Source organism: Doryrhamphus excisus, chromosome 17 (genome assembly GCF_030265055.1).
Source record: "Doryrhamphus excisus isolate RoL2022-K1 chromosome 17, RoL_Dexc_1.0, whole genome shotgun sequence".
In the NCBI taxonomy this organism is placed as follows: Eukaryota; Metazoa; Chordata; class Actinopteri; order Syngnathiformes; family Syngnathidae; genus Doryrhamphus; species Doryrhamphus excisus.
Genome location: NC_080482.1, coordinates 11,702,522 through 11,717,935, shown reverse-complemented (window position 1 = coordinate 11,717,935; position 15,414 = coordinate 11,702,522). Strand labels below are relative to the sequence as shown.

The 15,414-nt window shown below is 41.1% G+C and overlaps 3 protein-coding genes across 5 annotated transcripts in view; 2 read left to right on the top strand and 1 right to left on the bottom strand.

Moving 5' to 3' along the window:
* LOC131105414 (procathepsin L-like) overlaps positions 1–4,959 on the top strand; it is a 39,141-nt gene extending 34,182 nt beyond the window's left edge. Inside the window, exons 10-11 of the mRNA XM_058053491.1 lie at positions 4,456–4,531; positions 4,627–4,959. The gene's annotated coding sequence lies outside the window, so the exon portion shown is untranslated. The remainder of the gene's footprint in view (positions 1–4,455; positions 4,532–4,626) is intronic.
* hormad1 (HORMA domain containing 1) lies at positions 3,721–9,426 on the bottom strand. 3 transcript variants are annotated; one of them, XM_058053489.1, is made up of 15 exons: positions 9,334–9,426; positions 8,875–8,934; positions 8,332–8,476; positions 8,159–8,222; positions 7,863–7,899; positions 7,212–7,232; positions 7,060–7,086; positions 6,921–6,988; positions 6,379–6,530; positions 5,320–5,477; positions 5,178–5,246; positions 5,029–5,086; positions 4,904–4,953; positions 4,692–4,775; positions 3,721–4,159 (listed from the first exon to the last, which is right to left on the bottom strand). In XM_058053489.1, exons 2-15 carry the CDS (start codon positions 8,905–8,907, stop codon positions 4,079–4,081), a joined length of 1,047 nt encoding a protein of 348 aa, XP_057909472.1. In that variant the 5' UTR covers positions 8,908–8,934; positions 9,334–9,426; the 3' UTR covers positions 3,721–4,078. The 3 variants fall into 3 exon arrangements, with proteins under 3 accessions (XP_057909472.1, XP_057909473.1, XP_057909471.1); XM_058053490.1 differs by lacking the exon at positions 9,334–9,426 and adding an exon at positions 9,030–9,101; XM_058053488.1 differs by lacking the exon at positions 9,334–9,426 and adding an exon at positions 9,142–9,250 and having other exon boundaries at positions 3,723–4,159.
* A 173-nt stretch (positions 9,427–9,599) lies between these two features.
* Positions 9,600–15,017, top strand: ensab (endosulfine alpha b). Its single transcript, XM_058052959.1, has 3 exons — positions 9,600–9,804; positions 11,207–11,329; positions 11,976–15,017. Exons 1-3 carry the CDS (start codon positions 9,748–9,750, stop codon positions 12,144–12,146), a joined length of 351 nt encoding a protein of 116 aa, XP_057908942.1. The 5' UTR covers positions 9,600–9,747; the 3' UTR covers positions 12,147–15,017.
* The last annotated feature ends 397 nt before the right edge of the window (positions 15,018–15,414 follow it).

Genomic DNA, 15,414 nt, shown 5'->3' with positions numbered 1-15,414 from the left:
AAAGTAATAATCCAAAACTAAAAGATCATTTAAGAAATAAAATAGTAAAATAGATATTAAAATATTAAAAACAAGAAACAAAGCAATAAAAGTATAAAAAATAAAACCAATTACAATAAAAACGAAGAACTAAAAGACACAGGACCATACGACTCACTCCGAGTTAAAAGCCAGAGACTAAAAGTGGGTTTTAAGTCTTAAGTCTGGTCTTAAGTCTCGTCTTAGGCACCACAAGTTGGAGCTGGCCCTCGGACCTCAGTGACCGCGCTGGAGAGTAAATTTGGATGAGGTCCGAGATGTATTTGGGGGCCAGCACATTCAACGCCTTAAAAACAAACAATAAAATCTTAAAATCAATCCTAAAACGAAAGACAAAAAAGGCTTTTAAAAATAGTCTTCATATTGATATCAGGTGAAAGTTATCTTATTGTGACAACATGAGCTGATTAACAATATTTATTTGTGATTATTTAGCTTTTCCCAATTCATTATGCAGGGAAAATGGCAGTAAATAACTTTTATAGACAAGCCTACGCGTTGCCATATAGACAAATTACAATTCTGCCCAAAGAGTACTGTGAAAAGGTGAAAGAAAGCCAAAGGTATACAAATAAGAACATTTCGCAAATTACAGAGATTGCTCACCTGGAGGCAAAAAACTGGAAACTCAACTAATGAAGAAATACACAGAAAACCCAACCAGAGAAGGAGGTTTTGCTTAAAGGGTTGAACTTTGCCATTACACCACAAGTTCCAATAGTTGATCTGATCAGCCCACCCTTCTAACCTCTCCTTTGAGGGGAAAAAAAACCTATGGATTGACACAACTGATTTCCACTGACTTACAACTTCTCAACTTCTCAGGTCAACAACCTGTGGTCATTTGTGAAAAGTGCATCTAGTTCCAGAAACAATAAGAGCAAGGAAAGGAGCAGCAGACATAAGAATCAGGACTATCTGACAAACTGAAGTTTGTTTAACCAACACAACATTCCAATACACTTCAAATCTGTAGACTAAGGCTGTTATTCCCCAAAGACCGGTCACTCCATACCCAGAAATACAATCTGGTGTATGCTGTCTGGTGTAATGAGGGAAGTGCTGCTTTTTATATTGGGGAAAGCAAGCAGCCACGGAGCATGAACATGCCACAACACACAGGCTAACGACACTCAAAAAATAAATATTTAGCCTCAACAAAAAAAATCAACGCAACAATTCCCATTAGTCTTTCTTAGTTATGACAACTTAATTTGAAATTGCTTTGAACCAACAAATAATATTGCATTGCACGAATTAGCGTTTCCTCTTCACTCAAAGCTTATTTTAAGTAATGCTTACTGAATAATTGTTTTTAAATAAAAAAGAATAATAAGAATAATAAAGTTTTTAAGTTCGTAACTCAAAAAAAATATGTTAAGTCAACTGACTTAATCATTTTATTCAAAGTAGTTTAATTTGTTGTCTACTTAACTATAATAATGCACACAGCTTTTTAACTTAATATATATTATATATATATATATAATTTGCTAAATAAAATAAATAAATAAAATCTATTTAGTTCCATTAGTCTTTCTGAGTTATGACAACTTAATTTGAAATTGCTTTGAACCAACAAACAATATTGCATTGCACGAATTAGCGTTTCCTCTTCACTCAAAGCTTATTTTAAGTAATGCTGACTGAATAATTGTTTTTAAATAAAAAAGAATAATAAGAATAATAAAGTTTTTAAGTTCGTAACTCAAAAAAAATATGTTAAGTCAACTGACTTAATCATTTTATTCAAAGTAGTTTAATTTGTTGTCTACTTAATTATAATAATGCACACAGCTTTTTAACTTAATATATTATATATATATATATATAATTTGCTAAATAAAATAAATGAATACAATTTGAGTGTATATGACATGCTAAATTAAGTTCATGTAATAGCCAACATTATTATTTGAACATAACTTAAAAAATAAAGTTAGCAACTTGGAAAGTTTATCTAAATCAATTAATTACATTTTTTACATTGCATTTATGTATTAAATCAAGTGGTGTCAACAGATACTCTGAATTACTTTTTAGAGTGTATTTGAGTGTATTTTGGTCTGCCGTCTACCTGCACCTCAAACAGAAACAGCACTCATTTGAGGACAGAATGTACGTACATACTGTGGACAGCGAAGGCAGATGATTTGAAAGGGGAGTGAGGGAAGCCATCTACCATCTCTGAACAAGGGGGAGTCTGCCATGCCACGACTGCCCCACGTTCAATGCTGTCCTTTTCATTCTTCTTCTGGTCCCATGACCGTTGTTACAACTGAATGGAATACTAATGAGTGTGATTCCACCCAAATGACTGTCGTGGCTGGCAGAGGTCCCGCCTCCCAAAAGAGTAAAACCTACTAGGTTGCCACACCATCCCTTATGAATAGTGCTGTCCTATCTTGTCTTGAACATGAACTGATGAAGCTTGGATGAGAAGCGAAACATCTTCTAAGACAACCTTAACAGTCCAGTTGTGATCGATGCAATGCCCTGAGAGCTTCTATAAAGTTCTATTAGTTATGTCTTAACTTTAACTTGAAGTTCTGAGCATCTTTCTAGGAGAAAATCTGAGTGACATTTTTAGCGGATGTTCTCGAGTGCCTCAGGCCCATTCTCTGACTGTAAAGCGCTAACAGCCAGTGGGGGAGCGCTAATCAGCTCGGAAACATTTGCTGCCCTTCTGGCAAGGTCAAAAGGGTCACGCAGGGCTGGATGTCCACTCCATACCTCACTCCTCCCCCCTCCTGCTGGAAAACCCAGCGCCCCCTCGGGGGCCTGCAGGCCCTGCAGGCACAATCAGCGCCCATCCACCACGGGCTCGGCAAAGCTGCCTTCAATCTATGCTGAGCTGAGGATGGACTGTGGTTGTCGGTATATCAGTCCTTGACCGTAGGCGGGCCACATGGACCTCAGCTATCGACTCAGACAGAGTCCCAACCCAAATTTCCATTGGTCTGCTGACCGCAACCCCCCCCCCCCCCCTTTTTGCTGTTTGACCAGCTGATTGATCTACTAGCGCTGCCCACTGGATGTGTGTCCCTGAATTTAATTTGAGAATTCATTTGTGGGCGATGGCTGTGTAGAGAAATGAAATGTGTGAGTGAAGGATTGCAGCTGACTCCTGGGACTCCTTGACAAGCTATTGTTGGAATCAGCCTAAAAAGAAAAAAAAACCTTGTTTCTTCATGCTCAGCAAAAAGATGCCAGCAAAAGCTGTAACTGTGGGTCACATGATCCAGTTGTGTATCTATGATGTTTTGCACTTGACAGCTCACGAAGATGTGCAAGTATGTCTTCATTGTATCACCCTCTGCTTTATGCCTCTCCTCCTTACATCATACAAAGAGGGACAATAAAACAAATGCAGCGGTCCACACAATGCCTATGTTAAACTATATGAGTCCCTCAACACCCCCCCCCCCCCGCTCCAGACTGAGCGAGGGATGGGGCTGCTTGGTTATGCATCACAAAGGCTTCCTGCAGTATTGATCTTCAGCAGGCTCAGGCAGTCTATCAGCAAATGTCCCTCTCTCTGGGAAAAACAATGGGAGATTAAAAACACACAGCTTGTCGAGCAGGAGGCTGCTGACGGGCCTTATCTGGGCCCAAAGGTCACTGTGCTCACATATAATCCACTTTCACTTAACAGCTTCATTTAATACACTCCACATGCAAATGCTGACATTTGCTGGGTGTGTTCACATATGAGGGGCGGCTTTAGTTCTCTTGAACTGGCAGAGAGTGAAATTTATAATCAAACCTGAGCAGCTTAGCTTCTATGCTAGTAGAAGCTTCCATGCTAATAGCAGCTTCACTGAAACCACTCGGCACTTTGTGTGTCTTTTATTGAAGCTGACTGCCCTTCTCTGCAGACATTTAAACATCATGCAAACAAAGATTTGTTAACTAAAAGTCCAACAAGATGTCTGAACATCATTGGAAAAGTCTTCTAATGAAACAAAGTAAGGTATGTTTAAACGTAACTGTTACAAATGAACATTTAAAAACTGACAAAACTCAAGTGCCTGGATGGTCAGAGGTGATCCTTGGGCTCGCTGAACTTGCGTTTCTTCCGTGGAGTTTCCTGGCTGTTCGGAATATCATACTCAGAAACCTGAGAAGAGAAAAAATGTTAGCAAACAATTTTTTTTTTTTTTTTTAAGATTTGAAGCGTGTGCTGCCATCCCACTCTGGAACAAGCGATGAGTGCTGACTCATCAACATAAATTGCTATGTGGATGCCACGCACACCCTCGCAGCTATCTGCTGCACTGTAGTCGTGACTGTGCTGTTTAGGCTCTTTTGTGTCCCAGGCTTTATGTGCAACATTTATACATGTAATGGGACAGTAAACATACACTGGACATCTCACTATTTTGTCCTTCATAGCTGCTTCCTTCCTGTTGACAGACTGACACACTGCTGACAGAAACATGCAACGTGAACTTCGACCTCAATTCTTGCTAGCATCCTTCCAGACTGACATGTAAGAGAGGTTTAATTCTTATATTTGTCTTTATAAAGCTGACTGAATGACTTGGCCGGGAGACGTAACATGAAGTTATTTGTGTTGGCATACAGGGCTGCTGACTAACCACTATAGGGTGAGGAGAATAGGTGAGGAGAATGGGAGGAGTCAAACTGACCGTGGTGGACTTAATAATACGTCCGCTCCTGGTGGTCATCATCGTTGTCTCCATGTCAGAGGTTCCCTTCAACACAGCACCCACCTGGAAAGGGAAGTTGTATCAGTGCACCTTCCCGGGCTAAAATGAATAATTGATCATTCGTCCTGCCCCCATAAGTGTCTGTCAAACAAAATTCTGATGCTCCAAAATAGACAAGATGTTACACTGACCTTGGTAACCTCACGAGTCGCCATCTTCTCATGGCACATCAGCTCTATCTCTTGAAGTAGACGGAAAATAAAATAATATTAATAATAGCTTGTTCTGTCCTTGTTTGTCTCTTATACAATCTTACCATTGTTGTTGTTGCTGATGTTGTTGTTGGGCATGTCCGCATCTTCAATCGCATGACTCTACAGGTGGAGAGATGCTAACTGACTGGCCACTTCACAAAGGTAAAGGTGATTATTTAATGATGATGTTTGAGTTTGTGTCTGTGCTCACCTGTGACACCACACCCTCGTCCCGCACTCTTAGAAACCACTTATCTTTACCACCATCGCTCTCCTGCAGCTGTGGACAAGATGCACCCCCTGTGACTGTCGATCAAAACCTTATGTAGAAGTCGTGTGTGACGTGTGCTTACCGGCTCCAGCCTGTGTCTCTCAGTGGTCATGTCAAGCTTGATGGTGTGGAAAGGTGTGATGACCTCACCCATGGTCAGTTTGACCGGCTCCTTGTCAAACACTAGCGTGTCTCCATCAGCTTCCTTGAAGCCTGGCGGCTGATAGTCCTGAGGCGTCACTGAGGTCAGTAACACACACACACAGCACTTATACAGAGACTTTGCACAAAGGGACTGTTATACTGCTCAATGTGAATAATGCAGTGGTGTGTAAATAGTTTATTCTTTGATTATTCCCAACAGGCAATTTAATATAACTGCAGATTCATAGATAGATGAAAATGTTGAGCATTTGTTGACTACCATCATGAGGGCTGGTTGGGTAATACCATTTTTGCCCTCAGGTGGCGATAATGAGGCATCCACACATAGACGACTTTCAAGGAATTTATGCTGTTGCAGTAATATATACACTTTCATCTGGTCATGTGTCAAATGTATGGAGCCTGTTTCTGCCACTGAAAAAAAATCCCAATGATAAGAAATAATTATGGGATAAAAAGTAAAAATAATGAGATAAGAAAGTCGAAATTATGAGATAAAAAGTTGTAATTATGAGATACAAACTGCGCATGTGCCACGGGTGCCGTATTCTTCACTTAGCAAAAATGGCGACACAATTGTGGGTGGGTATACTACATTATGTGTTTTTTGTAAATGTTTGATGTTTGCTTCATGTGTGATGGGTTGCCCGCGGCCACAGTCTTGTTCAGTAGGATACCCAACTTGCTTACAATTGTGTCACCATTTTTTGCCAAGTGAAGAAGTCGTCACCTATAGCACAAGCAGTTTGTATATCACAATTTCGACTCTTTATCTCATCATTATGACTTTTCATATCATAACTTTGACAAATTTATCTCATAATTTCATATCCGATAATTTCAAGTTTGTATCCCCTAATCATGACTTTTTATCTCCTAATTTCATTTGACTTTTAACTCATAATTATGACTTACCATTGGGATAACTTATTTTTTCCAGTAGCGGAAACGGGCTTCCAAAGAAATGTGACTTTACCGTCATCATAGTAGGCCAGCTTCATGTTGAGGTAGACAGTCTCCGGCAAAGGACCGAGGTTCTGCATGAGAGTGTAAAGCTTCCTCACCAACAGGATGCTAGCCTTCTTGGTGCTGCCACACAACATTGTCGACATCTTTTTGTTTTGGTTGCTGATGAAGAAAGGAGGCGTGGTTAGAAAAGATTGCAGTGGAAGTGTGACCTTCCTCATTTCCACCAGTGGTGGGCGGTGAAAGCCAGCCAGGCCTTCTGGTGGCCTAAACACTATCAGAAGCACAGACCTACATTTACAACTTATATTCTAATATTCATGTATTTTGTTTACTCTTGATGGCTTGTATAATGACAGTGGTGGTATTAATATGGTGAATTAGGTTGCTTAAGTGCCCAAGTGTAGTGCTGTAAAGAAAACATCTGTAAAGAAAACAAGTGTAGTGCAAGTGTAGTGCTGTCCACTGATTCCCACATAGTTACTTCTCAGCAAAAACATCCTGTTTGTGTTTTTATCTTACTTCAGTGTCATTTCAGTGAAGAGACCTCACCTCTCAAAGTCCATCCTAGCCCCATCAGAGTTGTACTGAATCCTGAACTGATAAAACTCTGTCACATTCTGAAAGACAGACACGTGTTGATTGTTTACTGTGCATACGTCCATGTGTACTTAATGAATTTGCATGTTACCTGTGGGTTGTCAGGTTCTGTGTAGACCTGTGAAAGTGCCACATGACTTAGTGTACATCAGTATTAATTTGCATGTACTGTGTTCCAAAATAGATAATTTATGGCAGTGATCATATTTGTGAAACATTGCACAAAACAGCAGCCATACTTACAGACATAATGACGAGCCGCAGCTGGAGAACAGAAAACACAAGTTTATTGTACGTCCTATTTTGTAGCTTTGCTATGCAATGATTACAATGTGTACATTCATGTGCTACACAGCTGAATATCAGGAAGTCATTCTTGTAGCTCAAGGGTGCCCAAAGTGTGGCCCGTGAGCCATTTTCAGCTGGAAGCTTGTTTTTTGTCCCTTGAAGTATTCAGAAAATGTATTTAAATAATTACTACTAAAATATATTATTATATATTATACATTCCAAAAACATGAATGTTATTTTAATTTGTGACTCCAAATTGTCCATAGGTATGAATGTGAATGGTTGTTTGTCTATATGTGCCCTGTGATTGGCTGGCGACCAGTGGGAGGCGGGTGTACCCCGCCTCCCACTCAAAGACAGACTGGAATAGGCTCCAGCACGCCCGCGACCCTCATGAGGATAAGCGGTAGAAAATGAATGAATGAATTGATATAACACAAACGGCAAATAGATTCTCATATCGCTCACATAATGGTTGATATTAGCATCTTTGTGCAAAATGTGTACACGTGACCCCCCTGTATCTTTCAATTTTTTGGATGCAAACCACGATGGAACAAGTTTGGACACCCATGCTGTGTGTGGTAGAAATTGTCATCTTACATATTTCATCTGGATGGCATCAAAGCAGCCTTGCATCCTTAGAAAGGAAGACAGGAAATAAGTTATTGGTAAAAGCCATTTGGACATAACAATAAAAGTTGATATCATGTTGATGAAAGTGAGGATTTACTACACTGATAGGACCTAATTATTGATTAATCAGTCAAAATCGACAATTAACAGATTGTGTGGAATTGATTGTTGAGACAAAACTGAGTGCACTACTTGGTGATGTTATATAATATTTTCCAACAAGGCCTTCGTCCGTGAGTGCTTATATGAAGAAAGATATGTACCACCGAACAATCTGACAGGCGCCAGGACAACTCTGCTCCTCTCTGAGGATCATCACTTTCTGATCTGTGGAAAGAAATATACAGTGAAATATACATAGTTCACTGCGTCATGGAGGATGCAGCTGTTGGTTCCTGCTTTCCTGAAGAAAGAAAAAGAAAGCAGGTCATCTAACCTTCTACATATTTGTTCCCGTAGGCTTTCTCTGGAAAAAGTCCTCTCAGGTATGTAATGCCAGACACGGCAATAGCCAGAAGTTTCTTGATAACAGCAATGGACTGTAGTTCTGACACTACCTGGTTGGGCAAAAGTTGAGTGTCCTGGACAACAACACAAACACAACACAGGCTAATAATGAACACAAACACCCAGTCTAATAGCATCACATATGCAAACGTTTACAATGTGTAAAACATACATTTTATTAAAATTATACTACAGCACTCCTTGAGTGTCTTTCAACCCATCACAATCGTGCAATACAGTATATGAGGCCAACATGTATACATAAAAATGCACTGTATTATACTTGTGTTATACAATATTTTAACTGTATATATATGCAAACATACAATGTACATAGATATAACGTCTTATTTAATATTTTTGAATCGAGCTGAATTCAGTGGAACTTGCGCTGCTGTTTCCTAACATTTGAAGGGCAGGGCATCGTACATTTGAACCTAATTGTGTTAAATGTCTTATTAATTAAATTTACCTGAGACGTTCGTACTTGCTGTACACATGCCATGTCTTGTGTGACAAATCAAGCAGACATCTGTAAAGAAAACAATATACGAATGAAGGCAATAGTAGTAAGATTGATTTAGCAAACAAATTAGCGCATTGAAAACAGAAGCTAAGATAGCTAACCACTGTAAGTTGTTCATAATAATGTTCCTTTTAAATATAGCAGCAATGTCTATAGCTCCAAAACCGTTCTAAACACGTTTAGTACGTTTAAGAATCAGATAGGTTATGTTACCAGAATAGAAAGCCGATCTATCTGACAATTAATCGATGAGCTAATTGTTAGCTCATTGATTTAACTATTCATTTTGAACAACGGCTCCCGCTAATGTGTTTGATTGACAGGCAACTGGCTCAACAAGTAGCCAATCAAAAGGGGGAAGCTGCGATCTTAGGGTACTACAAAATAATGACATATACAACATACACAGTTTCCTCACTAAGTTTGTTTGGACGCGTTTATGGAGGAGATAATATCAACTTGCAAGCACAAATGAATCTCGGTATGGCACATTGATCTTTTTATATCTTGTGTTGGTCATGTGTTTGTGTGTTGACGCATCTCCTGGAGATTCACAGTCGCTCGCTGATTGAACAAAGACGCGGTCAATCATGGTGACCTACTGGGTGAGTGGGCGTATGCTATTCTGCCATTGGTTACTGTATTAGTCTGTCACTAGCAGGCGACGCCCCCAAAGGTGACGTCATTTCTGTACACGCCATTTTTGTTGGGGAGCAGTCGTGTCTGAGAAAGAGAGGATTAGATTGAGTACAGGTGCATCACACGGCAACTTATTGTTTCACCCTATTGACTTGTGTGCTTGGCCGTCACACTCACAGAATGTCGTCAGAAAACCTGGACTCGGACACTCAGTTGGACTACGAGGACGAAAAGCAGGTGGGTTGACGGCAGCTATCTTGCTGCTTGCTAGCCAGGTGTGGCTAACGTCACTTAGCTCAAGTGACATTTGTAAGTACTATATATGATACTCCGGGTTATAAAATGGCGCTTATTATAAGATGCTGTTATTCAGTATGCTGTAAATTGCGTCGTGGTAGTTGCGGCACCTCGTCATTGTTTCAATGGCTGCTCAGGCCTCTTGGCTCCTGAAGACCCTCAAAGCAGGTCAGCTTGTCTGAAAGTTGTTGATTTCCAAAACACACTGCGAATTAACCACTCTATCAGCCTTACATGACAACTGCCACCTTGCAATAGGAGGGATGCAGGTAAATAGTCAGATTGCATTGGTAATGGTAGTGCATCAGTACACATCTGCATAATACCATGGTAACTACCCAAATCTAGAATTTATTCAGTTTCTTTATTCAGTTTCTCATCTTGTATCCAACTGAATGACCACAAAGCGCTTCCCCCTCCTGAGGGAATCTGTTCATCGCTCCTGTGTCCTCCTGAGTCACTTTTTTTTGCACTCAGAGTGGGCCATCTTTTTGCAGTGCCCAGGTACACACTCATATAATATATTCCTAGAGTACAAACCGTCAGGTTCAGCGAAGTTAGACAGTGTTCAGCCTATCAATGGGTTCTTTTACTTATTTTAAGTCTGAAACTAGACGGCACTTGGCGAATTAACCTCAGTCAGTTGCCCAAATAATTTAGCCACTCGGCACATAAAAAGTACTGTGCATAACAATGCTCATGCAGGAAACCAAGCACACTCTCCACAGTTTGTGTGGCCTTGATAAATTGCAAAGATTTTTTGTGTTGTGTTGCCAAAGCACCCGGTCCACACAAGGCGTGCCCTGCTGACCCAGATTACTGCTGTCATTTCTATGACTTGAACCCTGCTTAGCAAGACTTGTTTGACCTGTGTGACAGCCACTAAACTAAACTGTTTATTCACATATAAACCTCTGTTGTCTTGAGAAACAGTTAAATCAATGTTTGCCTAATTTTTCTCCAACCTGACCACATTACCCAAAATGAATCCCATTGGAGACGGAAAGTTCTTGATCAGTAAGTGTGTTGATCAGTCATATTTACGAGGGTCAAGTCATGAAGGAAGCAGGAAAGAATTCAATTTCATTTGTAGAAGAAACATTCTGCGGTGCTAGTATGAGGTTCCCCTGTGATTCCCAAAATGGCTACTCTGCACTTTGCATTTAAGGAATGGGTTTCACCATAAATGTTCTCCTGGCACATAGCCAGGCTGTTACTGCCTTGCTTAAACGGCTAAAAGTCTGATTTTTGTTTTTTCTTTCTTTCTTTGTGACTGTACTCCGGCTGCTGTTTGGGGCAAACATGATTTCATACGAATGTTGATGTCGACTTGTTCACACAGGACTCCCAGGAGAAGAACACCAACCCAGTGAAAGCAGAGGAGGCCAAACTGAAGGCCAAGTACCCCGGCCTTGGCCAGAGGCCTGGGGGCTCAGACTTCCTTATGAAGCGGCTACAAAAAGGGGTAAGCCTGAGAGAAATGTACTGTATTGTGGTTAGAATTAGGTATGGGGACTATCCGATCCAGTATTGCTATTGGGCACTGATACCAATGTAATTAACAGCATGTCTGTGCTCTACTGTTGTCAGCTAATATAGCTACAAGAATATCAGCAAACGTAGCTGTCTTGGCTAGCTCTCTGTGAAGCCTTGAACACATCAAGCATGTAACGACAGCATGCTAAAAATGAGAAGTAGACGATCACCGGAGATATTCTAGCATCACTCTGGGAAATCATGAACGCGGACTCGCTGAGGCAGGATGAGAAGTAACAAATGAAACTGCAGTGCCTCATCATAATAGAATTCCCAGAATGAAGGAAAAGTGATGACGATGAGCACAATCTTAGAGGGGAGCGTTAAACTAAATGAACCGTGTTGTCTTTCAAGCTTCACACACATTGAATGTCTATGATTTTTGGCTGGTTTCTTTGTCCCACCAGTCATTTCATTAGGTATACAAGAGCTACAACCCTTTATTGCTGTGTTTGGAGTCTGCACCGCATGATACCGTCAGCTGTTACTAATTTTCACATCCTCTTATATGGCCAAAATATTAAAAACTGCACATAGCCTGCTGTCATACTTTAATGACCTCTTATGTCATGCAGCAAAAGTATTTTGACTCTGGCGACTACAACATGGCAAAGGCCAAGATGAAGAACAAGCAGCTTCCTGTGGCGGGCCCCGACAAGAACCTGGTGACCGGTGACCACATTCCCACGCCGCAAGACCTACCGCCAAGGAAGTCGTCTTTGGTGACCAGCAAGCTAGCTGGCTAGCCTTCATCATCCCAGATGCATACCCTCACCCTCGGGGGGTTCCCAGAGAACACGCCCACTGTCTTCCTCACCCCTTATCCCCGGTTGTTCCACTGGTCCCTACCACCCGCCTCGCCCCTCTTTTCCCGCTCTCATCCCCAAGCACCACTGGCTTTAACACATGGGGCAGACTCGTTTAAGTTAGGTAATGTGCTTGTGTGGGGGGGTGGAGTGGATGGAGATCTCCTCTTGTGTTCCTACTGAGCTGTGCACTCTGGTCCACTGCCTCCCTCTTGTCTTGGTTTTCTGTGTTCCAAGATGCATCACAGTAGGTTTTGTCATACGGTGGCTTTGCTGGGGAGTCCATGCACTTTGTATCGTATGGTTGGGGATTTTGCATCCTGAGTGAAAGCACATTAATGTGTGTAAGGGATCCATCTTTGAGCTTTGTGTCACCCTGTCTGTGCTGTTGGCATGGTGAGGTGTGGAGGTGGACCGCGTGTGTCGATACTGGCTTGTATACCAAATTTTGTGACACGTGTTCACCATCATCTTACTGAGCGACGGACGCTTCCTGTCACTGTACATGTTGCTGTGATTGGTGACTCTCTAAACATGCTGCATGAATGCAACCTGTTACCAGGAATCTTTGCATTGCTGTCTGGACAAGCCACAGTCAGCCGAGTGCTTCTGCACTTGTTTTGTAAAGGTTAAGTAGTAGCTGAGCTTTATTCAATGTCAGCTTTAGTGTTCTCCAACGGCCATGAAGCACCATGCACTGGCTGCATGCTTTCCTCACTGATGCTCACACAAGCATGCATTTGTGCACTTGAGTTGTGTGCTTTACAAAACTGAAGAGGTTGTTTTTTTCCTTTACTGCGAGTCAATCACATACATGGTTTTGGCTTAGTTTTTGTGACAGATGTGCTTCCTGACACAACCCTGGCCGGGAATTAAACCGAATTAAACCTGCGCCCTCTGCCACGAACGCCCCGCCACAAATAATTCTGGACCGCCAGACAGATTTGGCGCTACCTGTTCACCCCTCGCTCACAAACACATTATAATGGGACTGTCTGTATACCTTGTCGTTACTGAGATGTATAAATGCACACTTCCATAGAAAGCCCAGGAAACATCATGAGGCATTATATTATAAGGCGCAAGCACACGCGTCCACTGTTGCATGTAAGGAAACCAACACCTTTAAGTAAATAACTTCATATTCAGTTGTTAAATAAGATTTAAATGTTGCGCATTTCACATGAAAAAATCTCAATTATACCTAGCCACACACAGACACACAGTCATGGTTGTTGGGAAAATCGCCACTCTGGCCTGAGTTTTGGCATATCATGGGTGATTATGCAAATTAGATGACATTGTCAAATCGTGCCACAGATAGATTGTGGTCCTTTAAGAAACACCGGACACTTGCGTTTAAATTTTAACTCTTCTGAAGGAAATTTTATCTCCACCCTGCCTATCCTCTTTAGACTTCAGTAAATGTTTGCATGGGCGTCAACGTGAAGTTTGATCCCAGGTGTGTCTGCAACCTGATAAGAGAGACGCTCTTAAAGTGGGACGCTGCGTGCCTGCAGGGTACGCTCACTCCTCTTCTCGGCTACGCATATAGAGACATAGCGAGTACACCGTGTGCGCAGTTTGAATCGAACACTCATGCTGTTGAGGAAACCTTGACACGTGCACGTGTCGCACGCTGGCTCAGCGATCAGGTGCATGCAACACACATTGTCAGCCTATTTGTTGGTTTCTCAGTTGTACCTGTAGGGTGAAGGTGTGCGTGTGTATGCATTGTAAATAGAATTTGACAGGATGGGATTTTTTATGTGGGCTCCCTCCTGCCTCTCGGCTGTGTTAAACACCGCTTCTGCTGTATCCAATGAGTGTGTTTGGAGGGACTATGTGAGCGTGTATCATATGAAAATATGTGTAAATGCTGCTGATTCACTCCCAACACAAATCCTTGTGAAGAGAGCCTGTCCCATTCTTTTTCCTTCTCAACTTTTCAAAGTTTCAGCATCTTCTCACTTTTTTGACACAGGCCAAAAAGAAAACAGTGCAGATGTTTAAATGACAGCAATGCATTGTGCAGTTCGCCTACGTGTCACTTTAAATGCCAACTAAAGATCTCGTTGTTGTGGGTGATAAGCTTGCACACAAACATTAGAGGACAGGAGTCATGATGTGTAGCTTGGTACGGAGCATTTGACCGAGAGGAAACAGACGGGCTGCTTGGAGGCCCACACAGGGTCACTCTCGAATAGCTAGAATGACCACGTGCCGGAATGTAAATGTAACGACAAACGAGTACTTCATCTCCTTTCTTGTTGTTTTCGTTGTGTTCTCCTCTTGTTTGACAAGTAGAGATCGCTGCAGGGAAAACCAGAGGCATCCAGGCTTCTTGGACACAACTATCAAAGGTTTACATGACATAATGGATGGCTGGAGAACACAGGGATAAGAAGAAAGACTTGACAAAAAGAGTACTTGGAATGTTCAACTTCTGTGGGTGTCATTTAGAGGTTTTTTGCCAGTATTTGAAATAAACTTTTACATTAATAAAGCCACTTTTTTGTTCCCTCACCTGATTCACAGGAAGTAGTGATTAACATATTCACCATCAGGGGGCAGCAAAACCATTTTTAAACGTACTAACCGCAGGGAAAAAAATGAATGGAATGTATTTACGGTGGAAACCAAGAACCCAAACATTTTTTTTCTCTTGGGTGTCTTGAAAAATCTTTTATTTTTTATTCTTTTAAATACCTTCTGTTTGAAAACATTTTGAACCATTTCTTTCTAGATTCGTTTACACGCTATATAGTATATTTCGTGATTAATATTTTACAAATACTTAACCCTCATCTTGTGTTAACGTTGGCACCGACCCGTTTTACATTTTAATGCATAAAAAGAATCACATAACATTTGTTTATTGTATCAAGGCTTTTGACTTTGTTTGGAAACGCTATTTCAACAAAATAAAACAAAAAAATAATAATTTTTACTACATTTTAAAACGGTCTGGTTGAAATTATGACCACTGTATTGTTAGGGTCGGTTCCGACCCGGTTGTAATAATATGACTATAAAGCAATATTTTGAGCCCCAACTGAAGTCACAAGTGTACAATTAGCCACATTTACAATTTGGATCATGGAAAGAATGGCAAGAAGTATAGTGAACCAAGATCTGGACCTGTTATACTTTTTGATTTCAGTTTATAACTAACGTTCTGTTGCTGAAAACAATAACTTTTTTTTTT

Bases quoted from the DNA above. Each gene is read 5' to 3' on its own strand.
- hormad1 (XM_058053489.1), bottom strand. From the start codon at position 8,907: ATGGCATGTGTACAGCAAGTACGAACGTCTCAG. The intron at 7,087-7,211 runs GTAAGTATGGCT...GCACTTTCACAG, and splicing joins TGCGGCTCGTCATTATGTCT to GTCTACACAGAACCTGACAA. The intron at 4,776-4,903 runs GTCAGTGTAACA...TTCCCTTTCCAG, and splicing joins CGACTCGTGAGGTTACCAAG to GTGGGTGCTGTGTTGAAGGG.
- ensab (XM_058052959.1), top strand. From the start codon at position 9,748: ATGTCGTCAGAAAACCTGGACTCGGACACTCAGTTGGACTACGAGGAC. The intron at 9,805-11,206 runs GTGGGTTGACGG...TTGTTCACACAG, and splicing joins ACTACGAGGACGAAAAGCAG to GACTCCCAGGAGAAGAACAC. The intron at 11,330-11,975 runs GTAAGCCTGAGA...TATGTCATGCAG, and splicing joins TGAAGCGGCTACAAAAAGGG to CAAAAGTATTTTGACTCTGG.